The following is a 24,879-nucleotide window of genomic DNA, read 5'->3' as shown; positions in this document are numbered from 1 at the left end:
ATTATACAGTTAACAAAAGAAAAAAATACTTCTAACACTAACTTGCTCTATTCTTTTTCTATTCTATGTTTATATATATATATATATATATATATATATATATATATATATATATATATATATATATATATATATATATATAATGATTATTTTACAATTTAAAATAAGTCTATTTGAATATATTGTAAAATGTAATTTATTTCTCTGATGCAAAGCTGAATTTTCAGCATCATTACTCCAATCTTCAGTGTCACGTGATCCTCCAGAAATCATTCTGATTATCAATAATGTTGAAAATGTCGAGTTTCTTTCTCATTGTGTCTGCAGCGTGCGGGAGCGTTTGGATTGGTCGATTCGGTACTGGCGTCATGAGCGTCCTGGCGTGGGCGCGTCGCGTCGTCAGAAATGTGCGGCGCATGCGCACTCGCTTCTCCGGCGGAGCTGATTATGAGGCGGCGGAGGGATTGATGATGATGATATTGAAGATGATAATGAAGATAATGCTGCGCGGATTCAACAACATCCAGAATAAAGTCCCGGCGCGTCGGTAAGAATCGTCGCCTGCTTGTTTATAAGCGCGCAGGTGTCGCGCGCCGCCAGTCGGTTTATTCTGCTTTATCCCGATGATCTCATCAGCTTACACGAGCATCACACACATGTGTTTTCATCTACAGGTGCTTAATGTGTGTGTTAAAAATGCATTTTATTGTAATTCTGTACATATATTTGTTTATTTCGGGTAAATGGCCTTTGTAGTTTTAAAGAGGCCCTGGAGGTATGACTTCTTGTATCAGATTTTAATATATGATGTTATATATATATAATATATATATTTGTTTGCAGTATGCTGTTCAGTGTTCAGAACAAGATATTGGATTTTTCCAACGAATAAATAAATAAATATTAATGCTCTGCTCATGTCTTTGCTTTATAACCTTATTTCTATTTAAAGTAACTGGTGTCAGGTTTCAGTGTCCTGGGTGTCTGTCTCCTGTCAGAGTAAATATTATTTTCTTGTGTGATTGACAGCCGTTTGCATGGACAAGCTGTTGTTGTTGTTGTTGTTTTAATTCGCATTTGATTCATATTTCTATAAAGCATGGCTGGTGTAAATCTGACAGCATGGGAAATGTGTTATTAAAATACCTCTGCATGTGATTTCTGAATGTAAGTTTGAACAGAATTGGTATGTAATTTACACACAGGTGTCAGTGTTTTTTGGCACAGAACACTTATTCGGTTTCTCTCTCTAGGCATGAGCACTGAACCCTGATAGAAGAGAAGCAGGAGAATGAGACAGCGGTTTGTTGATAAAGTGAGTAGAAAAACCCTTCATAAATATGTTTTAAAATTATTTACACTACCGGTCCAGAGTTTGGATTCATTAGAATTTTTAAATGCTTTTGAAAGAAGTTTCTTACAAATGCTGCCATCACAGGAATACATTCAGGGTTACATTTCAAAATATATATCAAAATAGAAAACTGTTGTTTTGAGAAATTGTAAAATTTCACAATATTACTGTTTTTACTGTACTTTTTAGCAAATAAATGCACCCTTGGTGAGCAAAAAATACATTAAAAATCAATTTTTAAAAATTATAACACACACACACACACACACACACACATATATATATATATATATATATATATATATATATATATATATATATATATAATATGCATATTAGGCTGATTTTCCACTTTCCATAAACACTGTTAGATGCATTTATTATGCCGTAAATCTTTGGGCAAATAAAGTATTCAGCATTCAGTAATCAATATAAAATACCAGCGGCATTTTTGCAGTTCAATGAACATTTAAATTAATATAATATTTAAATATTATTTAAGTACACTCTAATAAAACATATAGCAAATACAGATATTGCTCATGTAAAAAGTTTAAAGTGTCGTTTGTATGTGAAACGATCGATGCTAATCTGGTTTGCAGTGATTTCCTCCAGTGTTTATGTATGAAGTGGCTCTCAGTCGTTGATGAGCTCATCTGTGTTTCCTCAGCAATGGCAGCAGGGGCAGCGGATGGTGATTTATGGGGGGGTCTTCCTCATCATGACCCTCCTCATCCTCTACAGCTCCAGCAGCTCAGCTGATCTTTACAGCCCCTTTAAAGTCAGCGAGTTTCACTACGCCGTCAAACACACCAACCTCAAGAAATGGGCCGGGAAGGAGGGATACGTTCCTGTTTACGGCAACAAGGTGATGCCACAACATTTACAAATTATATTTCTAACCCATCCAGTAAAAAAAACCAAAGAATTATGTATATATATATATATTAATGGTGTCAAACAATTAATCGCATCCAAAATAGAAGTTCTTTGTTTACATAATATATGTGTACTGTGTATATTTATTGTGTATATATAAATACACATACATGCATGTATATATTTAAGAAAAATATCTTATGTTTATATATATTTATATATATATATATATATATATATATATATATATATATATATATGCATGTAAGTACATGTAAATATTTTCAATATATGTATACTGTATATGTGTGTATTTATATATACATAATAAATGTACACAGTACACACACATATATTAGGTAAACAAAACCTTTATTTTGGATGCGATTAATCACAATTAATCGTTTGACAGCATTAATATATACATATATATATATACATATATATATTTAGAGAGAGAGAGAAATGCTGTAAATATCACAGCAAAAGCTCCATCTTAAAATACATCATGGGTGAATGCAAAATTTTTATTAATATACATATGTTTACTTTGAAAATAAATTAAAAATCTATATAAAACGTAAAATAAATAAACAAAAACATTTGTCCTAAAAAATGTATTAAGAAATTATGTAAATTAAAAATATAATAAAATTTTTATTTAAATAAAAATATTTTATATAATCTATATTAGCATTATAATTTTTGACCATTTTCTGTATATTTTGAAATACATTTAAAAATACATCTGAGATATTATTTGCTGAATGGAAAGAAATGCTTGAAGTCTTCATTAAATTATGGATTAATAGATAATTAATCAAAAAATTAATGATAATAATAATTTTTTTTTTAGAATTTCAATAATTAAATTAGAAAATAATATATAATAAATATATATATATATATATATATATATATATATATATATATATATTTGCTATATGGAAAAACGCAGTAGAAACCGCACAGAGTGTGTCATCCGCTTGCTGAATTGTTGTCTCAGAGCATGAAGCTGCACTGCAGTCAGTGTGCATTAGTGACCAGCTCCAGTCACGTGTTGGGGACTCACTCCGGAGACGAGATCGACCGCACAGAGTGTGTCATCCGCATGAACGACGCTCCAACCTCCGGCTACGAATCAGACGTGGGGAACCGGACCAGCGTGCGCGTCGTGGCTCATTCCAGCGTGTTCCGGGTGGTTCGCAAACCCGCCGAGTTCCTCAATCGCTCAGAGAGCCCCGCCATCATATTCTGGGGCCCGTCGACGAAGATGGGGCGCGACGCGAAGACAATCTACCTACCGCCCCATACACCACAGAATCACCATTACATAAACCAACCCTTCCTTCTTCTTCATCTCTCCCAGCAAAATGCAGAAGTTCGACACGCTCTTTCAGAAAGAGACCGGACGAGACAGGTAAACACCGCCACTTCCTTTTGGGTACTTTCGGTTTACATGTTTATTCACATTTTTATTCATTTACATTTTTTTTAATTGTAACAATAATATATTTTTTCAATGTTATTTTGATTGTAACTATAATATTCATTTTAATATTCAAATGCATCCCACATATTTGTTATACTTCTAACATGAATGTACACTGTTTACAGGTAAGCTACCTTTTAATTTAGGGCACCATGAAATCGCTGAAATTTTTCCCAATTCTTTGTTTTCCCTTTTTTTTCTGGATTCTGTGTTTTTGGTTTAATACGGAGTTATCTTCAAAAGTAGTGTGTAATGAAATTAATTTACAAAACAATTGAACGATTTATAAACAATTGAATCGATCTTTTAAAATGTAATAATATAAAAATTAAATTGCAACAAAACACTGCATTTTTATATTTTATTGTACACATTAAAAACAGAACTTGTATACTACAAGTTTACTATTATAGTTTTTGCTAATATTTAAATTAGATTTTATTTTTAAATTCTCTGTTAAATGTTTAGAATTGTAAATTTTGTATTAGTTTGAAATGAAATAAGTTAATCTTTTTAATATTTAATATTTAATTTTGTTAATGTATTTTATTGTGTTGTGTTTTGTTTTTAATTGTATCTTTATTTAATTTTATTATATTTAATAATAAAACCTACTACAGCATGGTATATATATATATATATATATATATATATATATATATATATATATATATATATATATATAGGTTGTATAATGTATTAAAATAATAAGTAATAAAAAGTAATAATTTTTTCAATAAATATCAATATCGATTTATAGACTAGTTCTAAAACAATAAAATACAACTTTGTTGTATTTTTATATATACAATAGAAATAAAAAATATATATGGAGAAATTATGTAAGCTTACATATATAAATAAATATAATTAATCAAAATAAATAATAAAATAATTACAGTTTAAAAGTAATTATAATAATTAAATGTGTAAATATATTTTAACATTTACAAACATCCCTAAATTGTTCTTTATGGTATTGTTTGAAATGGCTGTATTTTTCAGTGTTTGTTCTCGTTTCACAGAAAAAAGTCTCAGTCCTGGTTGAGCACCGGATGGTTTACCATGGTCATTGCCATAGAGATGTGTGACAACATAAAGGTTTATGGGATGGTGCCGCCAAACCATTGTGGGTAAGATGAAATAATCTGAACTTCAAAAGGTGCAGTTTCTCTCTAATGTTGATTGGGCAACAGTTAATTTCATCATGTCGTTATAAAGAATTATTTTTTATTATTTAAGTCTAAGAATGTATCACCAGAATATAGTCCCTGAGATATAGTTTCCTGTAGGAAGCGTCCTCTGCCCAAACGGATGCCCTATCACTATTACAAACCCAGAGGTCCAGACGAGTGTGTGATGTACCTCCAGAACGAGAGGGGGCGCCGCGGATCACACCACCGCTTCATCACTGAGAAACAGGTGTTTGCGCGCTGGGCCAAGCAGTACAACATCAGCTACAGCCACCCCACGTGGTGAGAAACACATCTAACATGCCTGGTGGCTTTCTGTACCTCTGTGACCTCCTGATCCAAAATGCCTACCATTTCAAAATTGCCTGCTCAGAAACGTATCCAGAACGGCTGCTGGTTTCTCTTTATTCTGGATTAGTGGCTGAGCCAAAATGGAGGCCATGCAGGGATCCAGGAACAAGCCAAGGGTGGACAATCTTAGTTTTCCTTAGGAAAATGAACAGATGATGGAACGTTTATTGTCTTAAGCATGACAGTTTCAAATACATCTTACGTACTACTGCAGTGAAGTTTTCCGAAGTCTTCTCTCACACAGTTTTTCAGAGAACGAAGGCCTTTTGGATGGAGAATGAAAGAGAAATCCTTTATGTCAGTTGCCAAATGGAAGATTAATTCACATCTTGTGGTACAATCAACACATCTGAATGTTAGTCATGTGAAACTACCAGAGAATAGCAACTTTACAAGATTAAGAGTATGTTCTATTGTGTAAATAAGAACTATGTAAATTATTCCAAAAAAAAAAATTTTTTTTTTTACAAGTTTATATGGTTTTAAAATGCCCTAAACAACACAATATTACAATAAAAACCACATTTTTAAATGACCAGGTAAATGGTCATTTTAAATCACATCATTTTCAGATAAATAGCACATTTTCTGTGCTTTTTGGGAAGCTGTTGGAATGGAGAGCTATTTATGCCTTTATATCATTATCAGTAAGTCATATGAAACCTGACCAAATGTCAGTCACAGTTCTAGAATATTCTATAATTCCATTTAATATGGCTCTAGAGCTTCACTGAATAATCCACTGTAAGACATGTCCGGGTCATTTTTCATCACCAAATTAGAAGAGAAATAAAGAAAACCAGGCCTATATAGAACCATTAACGCGTTTTAAAGTATTTAAACACATTTCACAGCCAATTTTCATTACTGAAATGAAAATTAATTTAAATTGTATGATACATGTACATTATGTAAAGTATACATTATAGTAATATTTGATGCACTATATGCTTATTTAAAATAAAATCAGTATAATTTTTGTTATTTGAAATAAAGCTTAAATAAAATAAAATAAAAAAATCTGATTAAAAACGTTTTAAATGTTGCTGAAATAAGTTTAAGTTGAATTCCATTCGAAAGTAAACGTTTGAAATTTTTAATGCTACCTTTTTAAAAATGACAAAAACTGAAATTAAATTCTAATAAAATACACAACTAAATAAATAAAATTAAAACAAAAACTGAAAATATAAAAATAAAAGCCAATTAAAATATTACCTAAATAAGTATTAAAAATAATTTCTTCCTATTCTTTTGATTATGGGGTGAAATATGACCGGGATTTATCATAGAACCCAAGAAGTAAACAAAATGTACTATTATTCATAATCAACACCAAAAATCACTAACATACTGTGTCGCCGTTTAAAATGTGTCAAGGCCTTTCAATTTATCATGACCTTTTTACCAAGTAGTTGTAATGTTATTGATCAGTTGTACAACTTGAAATTCTCTGGCTACAGCTGTTAGTGGATAACACACATTTATATCACGCTATGACTCGCTTCCGTTTCCAAATGAGTATTTCTTATGACTGTTGTAAATGCTCTGCTGTTTCCGGCACTGTGCTTTCATTGGAGAACTCAAGCTGTCTTTGGTAAAGAGTAGTGGTAGTCTGGTTAACTTATGTGCTGCTTTGAACGTCATGCCTTTGATTTGTACAAAACCCATAAATAACGGCTGATAAATAATAACTGCTCGGATTCATTTGCATTAGAGAAATAGTTCACCCAGAAATTCAAATGTTCTGAACATTTACTCCCCCTCAAGCCTTCCAAGATGTGGATGAGTTTGTTTCTTCATCAGATTTGGAGAAATGTAGCATTGCATCACTTGCTCAGCAATGAATCCTCTGCAGTGAATGGGTGCCGCCAGAATGAGAGTCCAAACAGCTGATAAAAACATCACAATAATCCACACCACTCCAGTCCATCAGTTAATGTCTTGAGAAGCCAAAAGATGCATGTTTGTAAGAAAATAATCCATCAAGATGTTTTTAAATCGAAACCATTGCTTCTAGCTAAAGCCTGAGTCCATGATCCATCCTGTGTTGTCCTCTCAGATCCACCAGTATAATTGTTTAGAAGTGTTTTGGCTTGTAAACGGTGCTTGATCTTTGCAGATTTCGTTCCAGATTCAGACAATATGAAGTTTCGATGAGAAAAGCAACATTATATGCATTGAGGACTCATATCTTAGCAGAAGCAAAGGTTTGAAGTTAAAACATCTTAATGATGGATTTGTTTCTTACAAACACACAGCTTTTTGCTTCACCAGACATTAACTGATGGACTGGAGCTGTGTTGATTACTTGTGGATTATTGTGATGTTTTTATCAGCTGTTTGGACTCTCATTCTGACGGCACCCATTCACTGCAGAGGATCCATTGATGAGCAGGTGATGCAATGCTACATTTCTCCAAATCTGATGAAGAGACAAACTCATCTACATCTTGCATGGCCTGAGGGTGGGCACATTTTCAGCATATTTTCATTTTTGGGTGAACTATGCCTTAAAGTTGAATGTGCATCGCCAAATGATGCTCATATCGCCTCTAATCATCAAGTGTCAAAAATCAACAAGCATGAGAAGAACTCATAGTTTTGAATGACATATTTCATTGTAAACATCGCATGCATTACATTTCACATTTTCAAGTCCTGCTCGATAATAATCTCAGTTATCACCCATAATATCAAAACCTTCAGAGAATGTGTTTTTTCTTCACTCATTTCGTTATTTAAAATCAACCATCTGCCCGAGCACAAGAGCAGAGGGATTGTGGGTAATAACCATCTGGGGCATTTGTATGTAGATGCTTTTATTCTGGAAGGCTTGCAGGCTGAAATCAGTATTATTTTGATGATAATTATAACTCATGACTGCAGTGATTTGACAGTATGAGCTGACTGTTTTGCTCGTTTCTCATTATGAATGTTCTTTACATGCCTGTCTGAAAAAATAAAAGAAACGTATACGTTTGAAAACAGACTCGAGTTTCATGATTTGTTTGTTTGTAGTTATAAACACAATATGCATGACAGTTCAGTGATACAAACTTATATTTCAATACAAAATGATTCACAATAATGTACATTGATAAGGTCTTGACAGGTGTACTTCCTGTGGTTCTGCAAATGTGCTTCCTGTGGTCATCCTTTGGATTGGTCAGGAAATACAGCTGCGATTTTCTGCCTGAGTCCTGATAAACTGATTAATATAGCCTCCTGTATGAAAGAGAAAAACATTTACTTCAGTTCAACTGAACAGAACGATAACTATAGCATTACTGTCCACATCAACACATGATAACGTCTCGTTTATTACAAGCATATGCCGCAGTTTTTATCATCTGCCACTTTAAATGATTATCAGATGGATTCTGACTGACTCTATATTTTTATCGTTCATCAGCTGGAAAAAAATAAAAGTGAAATTTTTCCTCTGTTGTTATAGTAAAATGCACAATATATGCACATAAGTGAAATACACATCATAGTAATATTTGTTGCAGTGACTGTTAGTGCTGATTATATATTATGATTTTAATAAATGTATTATGCTGTACAATCATTAATTGAAATTGCTGAAAAAAATACTAAGGGAAAAAACAAAATTAAAAATTTAACATTAAAAAAAAAAAAAACTAAATAAAAAAAAAAAAAAAAACAATCAAAATGAAATAAAAAAATTAAAAAAAAAACAGAAATAAGAAGCCCAATAGAAATATTTTTTTAAATTTACAAAACTGACACATTACTAAAACTATATATTTTTTTTACTTTATAGTTATAGTAATTTCTTTGGAGTGAATAGGCCTTTAAACCAGAAAGAAAACATTAACTTTGCCTAAAAATATGTAATTTTCATTATTACAAGGTTTTGTTAAAAAGAAAACATTTGTCCCTATGCACGGCTTTATATAAATGCATATTCTGTCTGACCTCGGTGCGGATGGTGCGACTGCCCTGCCCTGGACAGGTGTTGAGGTAAAGGTCAAAGAGCACGCTGGGATCAGTGACGTTCAGGTTCTCATCGGCATCAACACTCACTTCTAAACCCTGAAGACCTCCGAACACCACCAGCATGTGCCTGATAGAAAACAACACTGAGCTTTATCTCTCACAGCATATTTAAAGGAATAGTTCACCTAAAAATAAAAACATTCTCATCCTCAGGCCATGCAAGATGTAGATGAGTTTGTTTCTTCATCAGATTTGGAGAAATGTAGCATTGCATCACTTGCTCAGCTATGGATGCTCTGCAGTGAATGGGTGCCATCAGAATCCAATATTCCAAACAAAACCATTGCTTCTGGCTAAAATACATAATCAATCCAAACCACCCCATTACAACAAATAGAAGCCAAAAGGGTCCGTGTAACGCTTCACAATTCAATTTTCAGACCATGTGATGCAAATGCAAAAATGAAACCAAACATTCATTTCTTCATTTTTTTTTTCGGTCACTTCATAAATTAATAATTGCCATTTTCTCTCCGTTTTTCAGTTCACTAAATCGTGACTTAAGAAATGATAATTTGAATAAAAATCTAAACAAGTTTCTATTTTTCCATTGTTTTTTTATCATACATTTTGCGCTGTGGGCTGTACCATTAGCACTGGAGGACACACCTTATTAATAATAAACATATAGGATAGTGCTACTATTTACAGAAAAGCAGAATAGCCGAGAACATGGAAGCAAGTTGTGCTAAATTGCACGTTAGTGTCAGAATATGAATGCAATGCGCCAAGTTTCACGTGAAGCAATTCCCTCCCATAGAAAACTATGCCATACACACACATAACCACTGGAGATGTAGGATAAAGATTTATTCATAAACATCAGCCGTGTAAATCCGTCTACATATATCTCCATGTAATGTTTGAACTATAAAAGCTATTTGATTATAAATGTTTATAAATATTTGAATATAGTTTTTTTCAGCAAGCTACAACATTATAACAAATTATGTAACTCATCTACATCTTGGATGGCCTGAGGGTGAGCACATTTTCTGTGATCGGTGATCTATAGCTTCAACTAAATACATTCATCAGCACTAAAGTAAGACATGGACAAAACCTTGTGCAAAACTCACTTGAATGGAGGAAGTGTGACGTGATCTGCGTTCTTTCCTCTCTCTGATGTACCGATGGTCAGATCATATCCATCTTTATATGGACACTCTGAGAACACAGCACCTACACACACACACACACACATACAGAGAGACATTTTTTAGTTGTACTAGCTGATGGAGAGTAAAGGATGAAACGAGGGGAAACTGAATGAATAATGGGCAGAACTCACTGAGACAGGAAGCCAGACGGACGCTGTAGCCCCAGTACAGCCCTCCCTCCGTCCTCGGGATGTGAGGAGCCACAACAACACCTTTATACAACTTACCCTCTGAAACACACACAGGGTTCAGATATACGTCTGGACAACAGGTCTGAAAACAGTTTTAGCTTTACAGTGTAATACATCTCTGAAAACCAGTGTTGTTACTGTTAACTAAAGCAAAACAATAAATGATAATACTGCATGCAGTGTGTGTACCTTTGTTTTGGCTGTTGTTGAGCTGTACAGTCACTCGCAGACCAGCTTTTAGCAGTTTATCGATCTGAACTTCCTGTCGACAGAATAGACAGCCTGAGGTCATGTCCTGTTCAATAAAAGATCACGTAGTTTGTGCGTCTTCAAACACACACCTTCCTCATCCCGCAGTTGACTAAGGACCCTTTCCCCGTTTTGCTCGGGTGATTGAGCACCACCCCCTCTCGAAACTCCACCTCCTCATCGATGCGCATGTGATGTGGGCTGTCCAGAGGATTCAACAGACCTAAAGGAATAGTTGACCCAAAAATGAAATGTTGCTGAAAATGTCCTCACCCTCAGGTCATCCAAAAAGTAGATGAGTTTGTTTCTTCATCAGATTTGGAGAAATGTAGCATTGCATGACTTTCTCAGCAATGGATCCTCCGCAGTGAATGGGTGCCGTCAGAATGAGAGTCCAAACAGCTGATAAAAACATCACAATAATCCACACCACTCCAGTACATCAATTAACACCCTGAGAAGAGAAAAGCTGCATGTTTGTAAGAAACAAATCCATCATTAAGACACTTTTAACTTCAAACTGTTGCTTCTGGCCAAAATACGAGTCTATAATCCATAATAATGCTTCCTTCAGTACAAAAGTCATCTTATCTGAATCAGGAGAGACATATCAAGCACCTTTCACAAGCAAAAACACTGTCCAAAACAGATATGTGTGGATTCTGATGCGAGAGACAACAGGAGATGGACTTTTTCACAGGAGGAAACATTATTATGGATTATGGCCTCGTATTTTGGCCAGAATTGACATTTGAAAGTTAAAATTGCCTTGAAATTATGGATTTGTTTCTTACAAACACACAGTTTTTGGCTCCACAAGATGTTAACTGATAGACTGGAGTGGTGTGGATTATTGTGATGTTTTTATCAGCTGTTTGGACTCTCATTCTGACGGCACCCATTCACTGCAGAGCATCCATTGATGAGCAGGTGATACAATGCTACATTTCTCCAAATCTGATGAAGAAACAAACTCATCTACATCTGGGATCGCCTGAGGATGAGGACATTTTCCAGAAATTTTCCTTTTTGTGTGAACTATACCCTTTAAACACAGATTTAAACTGATAATGCAAACTCTAAAATAAAATCAATATTAGATTCTCATACTCACCAGCAAACTGCAGGTCTCGATGCTTCGGGAAGAAAGATTTCCGGAGATACCTGCACACATCACAGATGCAATGCTAAATCCGTTGTCTAGAGCAGTGCTTCCAAAACCTGTCCTGGAGGCCCCCCTGCCCTGCACTTTTTGTATGTCTCTCTTATCTAACACACCTGATTCCACTCATCGACTCATTAGTAGAGACTGCAAGAACTAAACCTGGGTGTGATCTGATTAGGGAGACATATAAAATGTGCAGGGCAGGGGGGCCTCCAGGACAGGTTTGGGAAGCACTGCTCTAGAGGCACACTGATATGACTGAAATGTGACTGGAACAGCACTCACTGTGGACACTCCAGGTATTGCAAGATGCGTGCGAGCTGGACACAGCCCTGGCCTTTCTTACCAACGCCTCTGAACTCTCCCTCAACGCTCCTGACATATAAAGATAATGTTCTGAAGTGAGTTCCTGACCATTTCAATAGCCAGCAGATGATAATAAGTGACAAAAACTATAAAGTATCAACTTACTTGACGTCCTCCCTCAGCTCATCGAATATGACCACCTCATCCACACAGAACACACCGCAGGCCCGGGCGATCTGACCCGCCAGGTACGTACGCAGCTCTGGTGACTGAGCATTCTCCATCACTGACCCGGGCAGAGCCACACTCAACGTGTACGAACGACCTGACAAGACAAGACAAGACAAGACGAATAAGGAGGCTATAGTACTGCACCAGTGTTATTTTAGTGTCTTTGATATATTATTATAGACGTGTTATAGTTGTCATTTTGTTGTTGTTGTTTTAAATATGCATATTATATATTTGTATTAATCTTTATTTAATTTTAGTTTTTTGGTGTGTGTGTGTATCAATATTATTTAATATTACATTTGGTATATTTTGACTAAATGAAAATGAGAAATGTTGGCTTGGCAGATGAAATAAAATAATTGTTTTCATATTTTATTTCAGTTTTTGTGTTGGTAACTATAATCTATATCCCGTATAGTACAGTATAGTATATTACAGACTGGGGTCTTTGGAAAAACAGTATAAAAAAATAAAAAAATAAAAATAATAATAATAATAATTATAATTATATATATATATATATATATATATATATATATATATATCTATATATATATTATAATTATAATTATATATATATATATATATATATATATATATCTATATAAAAAAAACAATTAAAAATATATTTTATCTATATATATATATATAGATTTTTTTTTTTATCATATATATATATATATTATATATATATATATAATAATATATATATATATATAATATATATATATGATTAAAAAGCATTACAATGATTTAATCACATACAAACATAACCACGCAATACTATAGTGAGAAGAAAAAAACCTAAGAATGTAACATTTATATACTATTATTTTGAAATACATGAAACTATAGTTGGCTTTTAAATTTAATCACACAATCCCTCACACAAGGATGATCATATTTGGGAGTTTATGGTTTCTAAAAGATTGAAAACCCCTAGTACAGTACAGTAGGATGTACACAGTCTAGTACACTCAGGGCATGGCAGTATGTGAATATAACAAAGCTGTGATCTCTGCAGTGCTGCTCACCTTTACTTTCCCTCTGTTCCTGCTGAACCTGCTGCTCAGTTTCCTCCTCTTTCTTCTGCTTCTGTTTCTCCAGCTGTTGGATGAGTTTGCTCTCTTTGCGTTGTCTCTTCTCTTCTTTCTCTGGGGATGAAAATGCAGACAGCAGCAATGAATTCAATATTACAATATTATATTGATATACAAATTTCTGAAGCATCTAAATGATCAAAACTTTGCTGAAAAAACAGTCGCACACGTTCACCTTGTGTGTTCCTGCTGTGAACTCTTCACTGATTTTTATGATAAGGTAAACATGAGAATAACTTTGATATTTTTAGTAGTATTTCAAGATGAACACTTATTCGACTGAGGTTGATAATCCATCTTTTTTTAAAAATCAGTCTTTTGAGGAATGTTTATCTCTCAGTCATCACTGTACTGCATTGCATTATTTGTTTTGATCATAAAATAAGCATTTAAATAACACAAGACATAACAGTAAGACATATTATTGGGAAATAGAGAGTAACAGCTGATAGCTATATGCGATTTATGTAACTCATACAGTAATTCTTTGATTTACATCACATGCGATCAGAATTTAATCTTAAATGTAGAACATTTTTTACGCTTTAACAACATTTTAACACATTTAACATTTTAACTTTCACTTACTTTGTTCTTTCCATTCCCTCCAGTTTTTTCTCTCTTCGCCCTGCAAAAAGAATTATTATAAACACGTGATATTACACCGGCATAAACAGAGCTTTTACCCGTTTTAGGCCGTGAATGCGACACAAAACCGCCTGATAATGTAGATTACATATAGTATTATGAAAAACACAAAATAAGTTCAAACCTTTTTGTCTGAAAGATTATTTGTTTTATTTTTCTTCACTGGAGGTTCATCAGCCATGCTGTTCTATGCGTGTTACGCCTACAGTGATCCCCGAGAGAACAAACACTCGAAATATCTGGTTCCTAACGTTTTTCGCAAACACTGAATTAACGTTACTTAGCCCAACATACATTAATTCCCACATTAACAAACAAGTGCTTCTTATATATTTATTTTCAGACTATATATTAATAATTAATACTCAATACAGGCGGGGTTTTGCGGACATTGTGGTGGATGAGCGTGTTGTTACGGACGGATTTCACAGACGCGCTTCCTCTTTAAAACAGGCTCCGAGTAAAGAACATCGTGAACTCGAGCCTCAAATAAAAGCATCAAAATATCACCGCTGAATACCCAACAGCGGATTAAACAACACTTAACAGCTTTATAAACTCCTCGACACATCATGGTAAGAAGAAAACACAGCTAGTGTCGTGTCAAAGTCTTTATTTAGTGCGAGTCTGCGTGACATGTGGCCGCGTCTGTTTATGTTTCGCCGGAGTAATATTTGCGTTATATATTCTATACATAACTATACTGTAAACACTACAGAACAATCTGTGGTGTTTCTTACATATATATGTAATATATATATAAACTGAACATTTCACATTTCCATTCTACATAAATAAATATAATAATAATGTGTGTGTGCACGCGCGCGCGCGTGTGTGTATAACTTTGTAATATTATTTATTTATATTGTATCTACAATATTTCATATTACAGAAACGCAACAGTATAGTTATATATGTACTATGTCTTTATTATAATGTACAATATAATAATAATTTAAATTCACGTGTATAAATATTTTTATTATCCGGTTTAATTAACATTTTAGTTAGTTGTTTTGACATTTTTAACAGTTTGTGCTTATGTAAATATGTCTACATAGTTTTTATTCATTTATATTTTTAGTTATTTTAGCACATCAGGTGAAACCAAATAAAAATGAGACATGTTGCTTTGGCAAATAACTTAAAATAAGTTTGTGTATATTTTAGTTTAGTTAACAATAATTTTATTTCAAGTAACAAATGTTTTAATTTTTTTTAATGATTTAAGTTAGTTATGATTTTAGTTTAGTTAACTATAATGACTAAAACAATTTTTATTATACTATATAATGCATTAGTTAAATTATGCAAGATCTATGACTCATTACTGTGAATGTGGTTTCATTCAGTGTTGTTATAACAAACCCCAGTGAGTCACATTCGCATGTTATCTTTATATGTTTATACGACTGTTTGTTTGCACTTTGTTTTGTGATGCGACACTTGTTGCATACAGTCATAATTCCCATGACTACCTCTGTATTCAGTATAGCTGAAGGAAAGATAATCCCTGAGTTCAGTTCTGATCATACTGGTGTGGTTTTATATTTGGGTAAATGTATTCCAACTGACTGTAATTTGAGAATATATTACAGAATATTGAGTTACTAGTTTTAAGATGAGCCTGTGTGTGTGTACAGCCGCAGAACGAGCACATCGAGTTACACCGCAAGCGTCATGGCTACCGTCTGGACCACCACGAGAGGAAGAGGAAGAAGGAGAGCCGTGAGGTGCACGAGCGATCGCACAAAGCCAGAAAGATGATCGGCCTCAAAGCCAAACTCTACCACAAACAGAGACACGCCGAGAAGATCCAGATGAAGAAGACGTGAGCAGCGGCACTCACAGTCAGCTTTACTCTCGTTAGAATATACACAGCAGTGATCAAGGAGGTGTTTGTGTGTTTGTTTGTGTTCAGCATTAAGATGCACGAGCAGAGGAAGAGCAAACAGAAGGATGATGACAAGACACCAGAAGGGGCGGTGCCAGCTTACCTGCTGGACAGAGAGGGCCAATCACGCGCCAAAGTCCTGTCCAACATGATCAAACAGAAGCGGAAAGAGAAAGCTGTAAGCACAGATTTATGCGGTCACACTAAACATTTCAAACCTTATTAGTAACGATTTCTGAAGGATCATGTGACGCTGAAAATTCAGCTTTGATCACGGCAATAAATTACAGACTTGTATAAATTCACATAGAAAACGGTTCTTTTAAACTGTAATGATATTTCACAATGTTACGGTTTTTACTTTATCTTTGATCAAGTAAATGAGTAAAAGAGACTTCTTTCATTAAAAACATTACAATTTTTATTATTATCTTTTACTGGTAGTGTACAGTAAAATGTTGGTTCTGTTGTATCCAAGCAAGAAAACTTCACATTTGGAGCGAATATATGAAACCATTAAGGAAAAGCTAGAAGTTTTTATTTATATTTTAATGTTTAAACATAACATTTGACCAATCCAGTCAGTTATTAATGGATTAAATCAAATCCCAGTCTTCCTTTTTGTCTTTTTCTCATGAAGTATCCTGTCTCGTTTGGTAGTGACACATTACTGAAGTCAAACCGTTGCAAATGCCAATGTAATGTTGCCTTTTTCTGTCCATGCTAACTTAAGTGTGAGGTGTGTTTTACGTGTTTCTTTAGGGAAAGTGGGAGGTTCCTCTACCGAAGGTCCGAGCCCAGGGTGAAACTGAGGTTCTGAAGGTCATCCGCACAGGAAAGAGACAGAAAAAGGCCTGGAAGAGGATGGTGACCAAAGTCTGCTTCGTAGGAGACGGATTCACACGCAAACCGCCCAAATATGAGCGCTTCATCAGACCTATGGTAAAACGTCACACATGCACTCTCAGGTTGGGCAAAATAGATCAAAATAATACCTTGAGTGAGAAAACCCAAGAAGTGCAATAATATTATAAAAAAAAAAAAAAAAAAAATCATTTTAAGATCTGCATTTTCATTTACATTTTTAATTTAAAGGCTTTTATTTTTGATTATATAATTTATCTAATTTTTTTCTTTGTTTTAATGATTTCTTTTTTTCCCATTGCATTCTTTATATATATAAAAAATTCTTTAATTAGAAAATGCATATATTTGTATTAATGGAGTTGTGATTTTTAATGTCTACAGGGTCTGAGGTTTAAGAAGGCACACGTCACTCATCCTGAGCTGAAAGCCACGTTCTGTTTGCCCATCCTGGGTGTAAAGAAGAACCCCTCCTCCTCCCTCTACACCACTCTAGGGGTCATCACCAAGGGAACGGTCATCGAGGTCAACGTCAGTGAGCTCGGATTGGTCACGCAGGGCGGAAAGGTCATCTGGGGTGAGTGTCTCTTCACTTTCTGTCAGTGCAGTCCTTGTGTTTCGCAGGATAAAAACAGATATGATCTTGTGTTTCAGGTAAATACGCCCAAGTGACGAATAACCCAGAAAACGATGGTTGCATCAATGCTGTGTTGCTTGTGTAACAGAAACCCGATAGATAGAACTGTGCCTCCAAATGCAGCCGGGAACAACGCTTACTGTTGTCATCAGAATCATCTTGGAAATCACTAAACAAGATGATTTAAAGACAGCTGATGGAGTTTTGTCTTCACATCTGGACCCAAAGCTCACAAGTGGATCAGAAATCAGAAGTGCTGTTTATTTTCAAATAAAACGATCAACTGTTTCTCTTGGGTTTATTATTTTTCATGAATGGCTCTGTTTTAGGAGAGTACTGTGATGGCGTCACAGAAATATCACTGTGTTTACACCGTGTCCTGGGACATTCACACCTATCATTAAGATAATGCAAATGCCATAAAAAAAAGTAATCATTTACAGAGTCATTATTTTTAAGTGAGATTTAAAATAGGCATATGTCTGTTACAATGTTTACTATTCAATGTGTGATAAATGCACCACTTAATGGAAAGTCTTCAAATCTATGATAAATTATGATTTTTGTAATTACACATTGTGAAAATTAATTAGGCACATTGTTTTTTTTAGTAAATCTGCAAATATCAGGGAATTTAAAAATTGTGATTTCTGGACACCTGAAGCTGTAAAGACATTTTTATATTCTGTTTATTTCTAGGATTTTGGTATCTTATGTACATCTTTCTCAGCAATGTCTTCTCATTTTAAAACTCCTCATCCAGTTAATCATGGACCACTGGGAAACTCAGTCAAAAAGAGACAGAAATTAACTTGTCAATGTGAACATGCATAAAGACTGAGTGTTTATATCATACAGCTTTATCAAAATCAATACGCAGATTAAATCCTTCAAGCATTTTGCCATTTTATCTTGGTGCAACTGAAAAATAAATTATGTTTAAATCAAGTTTTTTTTTCTGTTAAGATAAACAGGCACTTTGATTTTACTCAACAAAACCATCAATCAGAATCAGTGGTGCTTATCGACAACACAAATATGAATCCTGACAGTGACTGATTGGAAACACAAATGATCTTTAGATTTCATTGGTCATCTTCCGGATCTTCATCCTCAACTTAAAAAAAAAAGGCAGAAATGAATGCATCTGGAACATTTTAAGATAAAGGCAAATTAACTTTTCCCATCATCATTAATACAGATCATTATAAAATCGCTGACAGCCAGTGTTTTTACGAGCTCCACAATGTGCAAAAGTCATTTAATTAAAACGCTTCCTCTGCAACTCCATCTTGAACAGAAACGGCCTTGAGAACAAGGACTCCAGCCGCTGAGCCGACATTAATAAAACAGTCTCCATTAGTGTATAAAACACCTGTGATTGAGTAAAAACATCCCCGTCTTTAGAGAGCGTGACATCGCATAATTCAGTCTGAGGAGCAATTCTGCGATTCCTCTGTGGGGAAAAAAAGGACACAGAAGAAAACCAGTTTGCTGTCGTTGAGTCTTTGTTTTTTTTCTGCTCTCGATCAAACATAGAAGTCCAGTCTGGCGGGAATGACCTTGCAGCCCTGCATGGAGAAGACACGCTCCTCTTTAGGGAAGTAGTTCAGGTCGCGGGCCATGGCTTCAACCACTTCTTTGTCTGGGGCGTGACCCTTGGAGACCATCTCAGCCAAACCACACTGAATGACGTGCTTGTACTCCAGAGGAAGAAATGGCACAAAGTAATCCACCAGGTTCTTATCGATTAAACTAGTGTGCCAGAAACCACCTGCGGAAAGAGAGAAGAATGATAATGCAAATGTCTGGAGATCTTCTTTACACTACAGTGAAACTAATAAAATAACTTCAGCGAATGGGAAAGAGACGCGAGACGTACTGTTTTTGTTGTTGAAGACGGAGAGTGAAAGTGCCGTCTCCAGATCCTTCAGCTGGATCTCCTCTCGTTCTCTACCATCCTTCCAGAAATCCAGAGCCACCTCAACGATCTTCTCACCTCCAGCATTGCTGTAAGAACAAAAACAAGTAAGTTACAGAGGCTGTTCGGATATATATGCCACCTTTGGTGAACATGGAGCCACACAGAGATATCTCTGGGAGTGATCCACATAGGGCCTTAAAAATGAAGATTCCAAAAGAAAAGTTTCTTAGGAACCAGAACCTAAAAAATACTGATATAATTTTCTTCCTTTTGAGTGTGCAAACATTTTTGACAGCACGTCCCACATTGTTTTGATAAAGGGAAACAAGATACGTCTACAGTTTTAACATTATTTGTTCTTTGCAAATTCCTCTTTAAAATAGAAAAAGTATAAACTGAAAGCAAAGTTTGTTTTTGGTCGATGAAAAGGATACAATATAACAATTTACTCTTGGAGCCATATTGAATTCCCACGATCTCTGGAAATTAACAACAGGGCCTTAAAAATGGACATACTAAAAGAAACGTTTATTGAGAATCCAAATCTAAAATGATATTACAAGATCTTTAATGCTTCTTGAGTTACAAGCACACAAACTTCGGGGGGGGGGAAAAATCAAAAAGTGAGATTTTTCTATTTTTGAACTGCCACCTCTGGTATACAATGCAACAAAAACTGATTAATGCAACATATTTTACTAAAAGATATACCAATCTATGAGTAAAAGTAACATAATAATACTGGCATCTTTCTAAAGTCATGTAAATTGCTCTGAATCTGAGGTGAAAATTGTCATTCTGATCCTCCTCTACAAAACAGTGTTTTACTCAATGAAAGACATTTCACATTTTGTCTCTCATCACTATTCGTGTCTTTCTTCAGGAACAATAGTAACAAAATCAAACATTTTAACTGGAGAAGTCTCAGGAATTTGGTTGATTTGAGAGCACCCAGCCTGACAGCAGCTATCAAGCACACTACACAATGACGACTAGTGACCGACTGCATTAACTACAGAATTCTGACGACACTGACCTGAGGAAGATGAAGATGGCCTTTCTGTACGAGACTCCGTTCAGGTTGTCATAGAAGTCCAGGTAAGGTTTAATACTGTCGATCAGTCCGGGATGCATTTTATCCATTTCATCAAAGATGAACATCGAACGTGGGCAGATAGAAACATTCCCTCGTACCCACTCCTGTAATTGGGTCTAAACACATGCAAACATACTTTTCGTTCAGATATGATTATAAAATATTAAATTTAATCACCAAACTGGATGCTCTGTGTTGGTGCAGTTACCTTGTATTTGTCGACGTGAGCCTCGTGAGGAAAGTGTGCTGTCGCTGTAAACAGATGAACGAAGTTGCTCGTCATCCCTTTCTGGTAGATATTTTCCGCTATAAGCTGGCTCACGAAGTTCTTCCCGGTCCCGGTCCAGCCGTGGAGAGACAGAACCAGAGGTTTCTTTGGGTTTTCGTTGTTCATGAAGCCTGTGACTGCTTTCAGGACGACCTGAGCCGCGACGTGCTGCCCGTACAGCTTCGTGCTGAGGTCATGCTTCAGTCCTGATGAGAGGACAGGTTTACAGCAAACAAATGATTTATACGTACATCTGCATTTCAAATGAATCAGTTCTGTATTGGACAAGAAAACATGTTTAATTGTTTACAATGGAGATATTATAGTTAAAAGGAAAAGCATTAAATACATTTTGATTGCTTGAAACATTAGGTAGTCCAGACTAAAGTCAAATAATAATATTATATTACACTTTTAATACAGTAGTCAACAGCTGAAGTGGGTCGAAAAAGTTCAAAGTTGTCCTAAGACAAGAACGCAATTTGGTTTTAGGTTTTAGGACAACTTTGATGAAAGGTTTTGATCCACTTCAGATGTCCACTACTGTATAATACATTACAAAAAAGAATCAATAATCAGTTTAATGACAACAAAAATGTAAATAAACATTTTTAAAAATCAATATTTAAACAATTAAAGATAAAATTACAATTTATAATGGAATGCTAAACTAATAAATATTTTATTAAAAAAAAAAGAAAGAAATAAAATACATTAACTTACTTCAGCCAAGGCGATTTCTCATTTTTCATTTAGTTTAACTAAAACTAAAATAAAATTAACAAAAAGAAAAACTAAAACTATAAACATTACAAAAAAGTACAACAAAATTACTAGAATTTAACTTGAATGAAAATATAAAGGTAAAAACTCATTCAGTATTAATCAAGACTATAGTATTATCTGTTATGCAAAAATAACATTTACAAAGAAAAAAATCAACAACACACATAAAGCTGTATTGTTTGACACAGGTTCACAATCTGATCAAATCAAATCGATTCTGAATGAACAAATCATTGAGATAATAAGACAAGTTTCTTTGTTTACAATGATATGATTTGAAAATAAACAATCTGACTGCAACAAATGTGTACTAAAAGTGGATCTTTGGTGCTTTCGACGGAGATAATGCACAGAACATCACCCATATCATCACAAGATGAGCTGTAACACACATACTGATCAAATGTTCACCTGTTGCATTAAAGTTGAGCCAGTTTTCGTCGCATGTTTCATAAAAATAGTGATAGAGTTTCTTGCCCAGCACTGCAGCTCCGGTCCCCAGCAGCAGCGAGGTGGACACGGGCTCGATGGCCTCCACGATCAGCCCTGAGATCAGGAGGCAGTGCAGTACTGTTGTCCATGTGCGAGGCGGCCGAACTTTCATTTTACTAAATAAACCATCGATATTTTTAATCGGAAACTGAAAGGAAAAAAAACCAACAACGAAAGATCCAACTCACAGCCCCGCCACTTCCTACTCGGGAAGAGTGACGTCGTTGGCGTGCGACGCAGGACGCACGCGCGCAGCGTCCGGTTCAATAGTGCATGTTGATACCGTAGATACATTTGGTCAATGGGCCAAGCATTGCCAAAATCAAAAATCAGTTGTATATATATATATATATATATATATATATATATATATATATATATATATATATATTTATTAAATATTAAAAATGTCGCTTTAAATAAAACTACTTGCAGATTAAAGACATGAAAATAAAAAAAAAAACAATAATAATGCTTGCGTTATAAAACATGTTGACATTATTAGACGAGTTATGATTTTTGTCTGATTTATATATTATCATATAGCCTGTAATTTAAGCTATTGATTAATATTAATTACATTAAAATTAATTGCGAACAAGTAACGTTACAACTCAATAAGCAGCACCAGTACAAGAATTAGCGCTGTAATACATAGCATAAATGCATTCACACCAGAGATGAGGTCAAATGCATATATCAGACTATGTATTATATGTGACAGGCTATTAAGTGTCAGGGACATTAAAATTATTAACACCATCAATACAAGAGGTTGATTAATATTAATAAATCCTGACTGCCTGTTTTTAGCCTATGATATTTAAATGCTGGCACCAGCATGGAATTAGTTAATTTTAATAAAGATAAATGTAGATTTAATTCACTGTAATATAAGGAAAATTGGGATTTATAGGATACGACACAGCACTGAAACCATAATCATATCCATTCTTGCGTTCTAATACAACACATGAAGACAAAACAGCTCTTGCAAACCTGTTTTGTGGTATGAGATCCACTCCGGTCTGCAGCACTCCTGGAAGTAACAGAGCAGGTTCTGATACCGGGCCAGGAATCCGGTGAGAGCCGCGATGCTGGTGCTGATCGGCTCTGTCGCCGCCGTGATCGACAGACTCCACCAAACACAGCCAACGAACAGCAGCCGCATTCTGCTGCCTGACACCGAGGAGCGAAACCTCTTCAGCAGTTTCCGTAAACCGAATCAAACACGAGCTGCGAGGAGTTCCACGCCATGACGTCACGCGGTGAAATGCTCTTGTGGTTTCAAGTTTTTTTTTTTTACTTCAAAAAGACATTTTTCTGTACACCTACACATTGTCTCTTAATTGGTAAACAAAGTGAAGGAAGTAACCTTAAATTTTAAATACTACATAGTAGGCTAAATAATTCTTAAATTCTTGTTAAATTTAAAAAGTATAAGATTTGAACTGTTCTTTTTGTAATATGGTGACTTTATTTATTTTGGCATTGCTCTCATGCGAAAACATTTTTGAAAGATTTTTTCTAGATTTATAATTGATAACATTGACCACACTTTTTCTTTGTGCTTAAAGAACATTTTATTTGGTTTTACTAATATCCCCTTAAATAAAAAGAAAGCGTAGGCTACTACATTATCACTGTAATTTTAATTTTTGCTAAATTTCATATTCCTAAGTACAGTAAAACCAATCCTTTAATTTTGCTTCTTGAAAAAGAAATTAAAATTTAAAAGATAATTATTTATTTACATAATAAGAAAGCAATTAAGACTGTCTGCATTTGTGAGTCCATTTGTGTGTTTACATGTTTAACCCATGCCCTGGCTGTATGTGTATTTTGTACACAAATGTAGTATTTTATATATATTTTGTTTGTGTTTTATGTATTCATGTGTATTATTGTAGTCCTAACTGTAATTTGATTGTTTATTGAAGTTTAATAAAAGTTTTAAGAAGTTTCATTTAACTAAAAACCCAATAGGAAGACATTTGAATTAGCCTATTTGATTATTATTAATTAAATTATTAATTAAAGTACTTGAATTTTTCCTGAAATTGTTAAGACTATCAATTCTGGCTTCAGAGATATTTTAATGCGGAAGGGTTCTCTTCTCTCCCTATTTGTTAATCAAAGGTACAAAGGGAGTATGCTTGCTACATAAAATATTTTTGATCTTCAAGTATAAATTTGCTCATTTTCAGTGTCTTGTAACTTCAAAACTGTTTTTTGTCTTCTGTTAGAAATAAGTCATTTTCTTCCTTCTTCCACTAACTATTATTATGTTCTGCCTATAGGCTATCTGATGATTCTTGTTACTTCCATCAGAGGAATATAATCCATCGATGAAAGCAATCCCAGTTTGTTTAGTTCAACTAATTAAAAGTCATCAAATGTTTAGTGAGGGGAATACAGGCCCCGCCTGTGGCATAGGCGACACTGGCAGTTGCCTAGGGCACAAAATGACTGAGGGGCACCACAGGAAAGTTCTTTCTTGTGCATCTTGCGCCCTCTTGTGACCATTGTGCGCTCCTATACTCATATATTAAAGGGATACTCTACCC

General features: G+C 34.6%; 4 protein-coding genes across 5 annotated transcripts; 2 read left to right on the top strand and 2 right to left on the bottom strand.

Moving 5' to 3' along the window:
• Positions 1-390: 390 nt before the first annotated feature.
• Positions 391-5,702, top strand: st6galnac6 (ST6 (alpha-N-acetyl-neuraminyl-2,3-beta-galactosyl-1,3)-N-acetylgalactosaminide alpha-2,6-sialyltransferase 6). Its single transcript, XM_042747632.1, is given in 7 exon segments — positions 391-547; positions 1,254-1,315; positions 2,025-2,222; positions 3,240-3,515; positions 3,517-3,653; positions 4,751-4,858; positions 5,018-5,702. Coding segments are annotated over 6 exon segments (930 nt in total). The 5' UTR covers positions 391-547; positions 1,254-1,291; the 3' UTR covers positions 5,205-5,702.
• Positions 5,703-7,871: 2,169 nt separating this feature from the next.
• spout1 (SPOUT domain containing methyltransferase 1) lies at positions 7,872-14,661 on the bottom strand. Its single transcript, XM_042748444.1, has 12 exons — positions 14,473-14,661; positions 14,289-14,328; positions 13,635-13,754; positions 12,532-12,691; positions 12,346-12,435; positions 12,010-12,059; positions 10,988-11,118; positions 10,836-10,908; positions 10,587-10,685; positions 10,375-10,477; positions 9,215-9,362; positions 7,872-8,497 (listed from the first exon to the last, which is right to left on the bottom strand). The coding sequence occupies exons 1-12, from the start codon at positions 14,527-14,529 to the stop codon at positions 8,423-8,425; spliced, it is 1,146 nt and encodes a 381-aa protein (XP_042604378.1). The 5' UTR covers positions 14,530-14,661; the 3' UTR covers positions 7,872-8,422.
• A 96-nt stretch (positions 14,662-14,757) lies between these two features.
• On the top strand, positions 14,758-18,034 carry nsa2 (NSA2 ribosome biogenesis homolog (S. cerevisiae)). The gene is made up of 6 exons (XM_019099679.2): positions 14,758-14,923; positions 15,995-16,182; positions 16,273-16,423; positions 17,008-17,187; positions 17,494-17,686; positions 17,764-18,034. Exons 1-6 carry the CDS (start codon positions 14,921-14,923, stop codon positions 17,829-17,831), a joined length of 783 nt encoding a protein of 260 aa, XP_018955224.1. The 5' UTR covers positions 14,758-14,920; the 3' UTR covers positions 17,832-18,034.
• An 880-nt stretch (positions 18,035-18,914) lies between these two features.
• On the bottom strand, positions 18,915-23,553 carry LOC109090400 (torsin-1A-like). Of its 2 annotated transcripts, none has more exons than XM_042748445.1 (5): positions 23,312-23,553; positions 20,975-21,240; positions 20,707-20,882; positions 19,629-19,756; positions 18,915-19,520 (listed from the first exon to the last, which is right to left on the bottom strand). In XM_042748445.1, exons 1-5 carry the CDS (start codon positions 23,481-23,483, stop codon positions 19,276-19,278), a joined length of 987 nt encoding a protein of 328 aa, XP_042604379.1. In that variant the 5' UTR covers positions 23,484-23,553; the 3' UTR covers positions 18,915-19,275. The 2 variants fall into 2 exon arrangements, with proteins under 2 accessions (XP_042604379.1, XP_018959759.1); XM_019104214.2 differs by lacking the exon at positions 23,312-23,553 and adding an exon at positions 22,232-22,557.
• Positions 23,554-24,879: the final 1,326 nt, after the last annotated feature.

This window comes from Cyprinus carpio, chromosome B21 (assembly GCF_018340385.1).
Source record: "Cyprinus carpio isolate SPL01 chromosome B21, ASM1834038v1, whole genome shotgun sequence".
NCBI classification, from domain to species: Eukaryota; Metazoa; Chordata; class Actinopteri; order Cypriniformes; family Cyprinidae; genus Cyprinus; species Cyprinus carpio.
The sequence above is the reverse complement of the archived record's forward strand: the minus strand, read 5'-3'. Positions and strand labels throughout refer to the sequence as shown.

Bases quoted from the DNA above. Each gene is read 5' to 3' on its own strand.
- spout1 (XM_042748444.1), bottom strand. From the start codon at position 14,529: ATGGCTGATGAACCTCCAGTGAAGAAAAATAAAACAAATAATCTTTCA. The intron at 12,436-12,531 runs GTAAGTTGATAC...TTTATATGTCAG, and splicing joins GAGCTGAGGGAGGACGTCAA to GAGCGTTGAGGGAGAGTTCA. The intron at 12,060-12,345 runs GTGAGTGCTGTT...TGATGTGTGCAG, and splicing joins CAATACCTGGAGTGTCCACA to GTATCTCCGGAAATCTTTCT.
- nsa2 (XM_019099679.2), top strand. The intron at 16,183-16,272 runs GTGAGCAGCGGC...GTTTGTGTTCAG, and splicing joins AAGATCCAGATGAAGAAGAC to CATTAAGATGCACGAGCAGA. The intron at 16,424-17,007 runs GTAAGCACAGAT...GTGTTTCTTTAG, and splicing joins AGAAGCGGAAAGAGAAAGCT to GGAAAGTGGGAGGTTCCTCT.
- LOC109090400 (XM_019104214.2), bottom strand. From the start codon at position 22,424: ATGAAAGTTCGGCCGCCTCGCACATGGACAACAGTACTGCACTGCCTC. The intron at 20,883-20,974 runs GTAACTGCACCA...GCATGTGTTTAG, and splicing joins CTCACGTCGACAAATACAAG to ACCCAATTACAGGAGTGGGT. The intron at 19,521-19,628 runs GTACGTCTCGCG...CTCTTTCCGCAG, and splicing joins CGTCTTCAACAACAAAAACA to GTGGTTTCTGGCACACTAGT.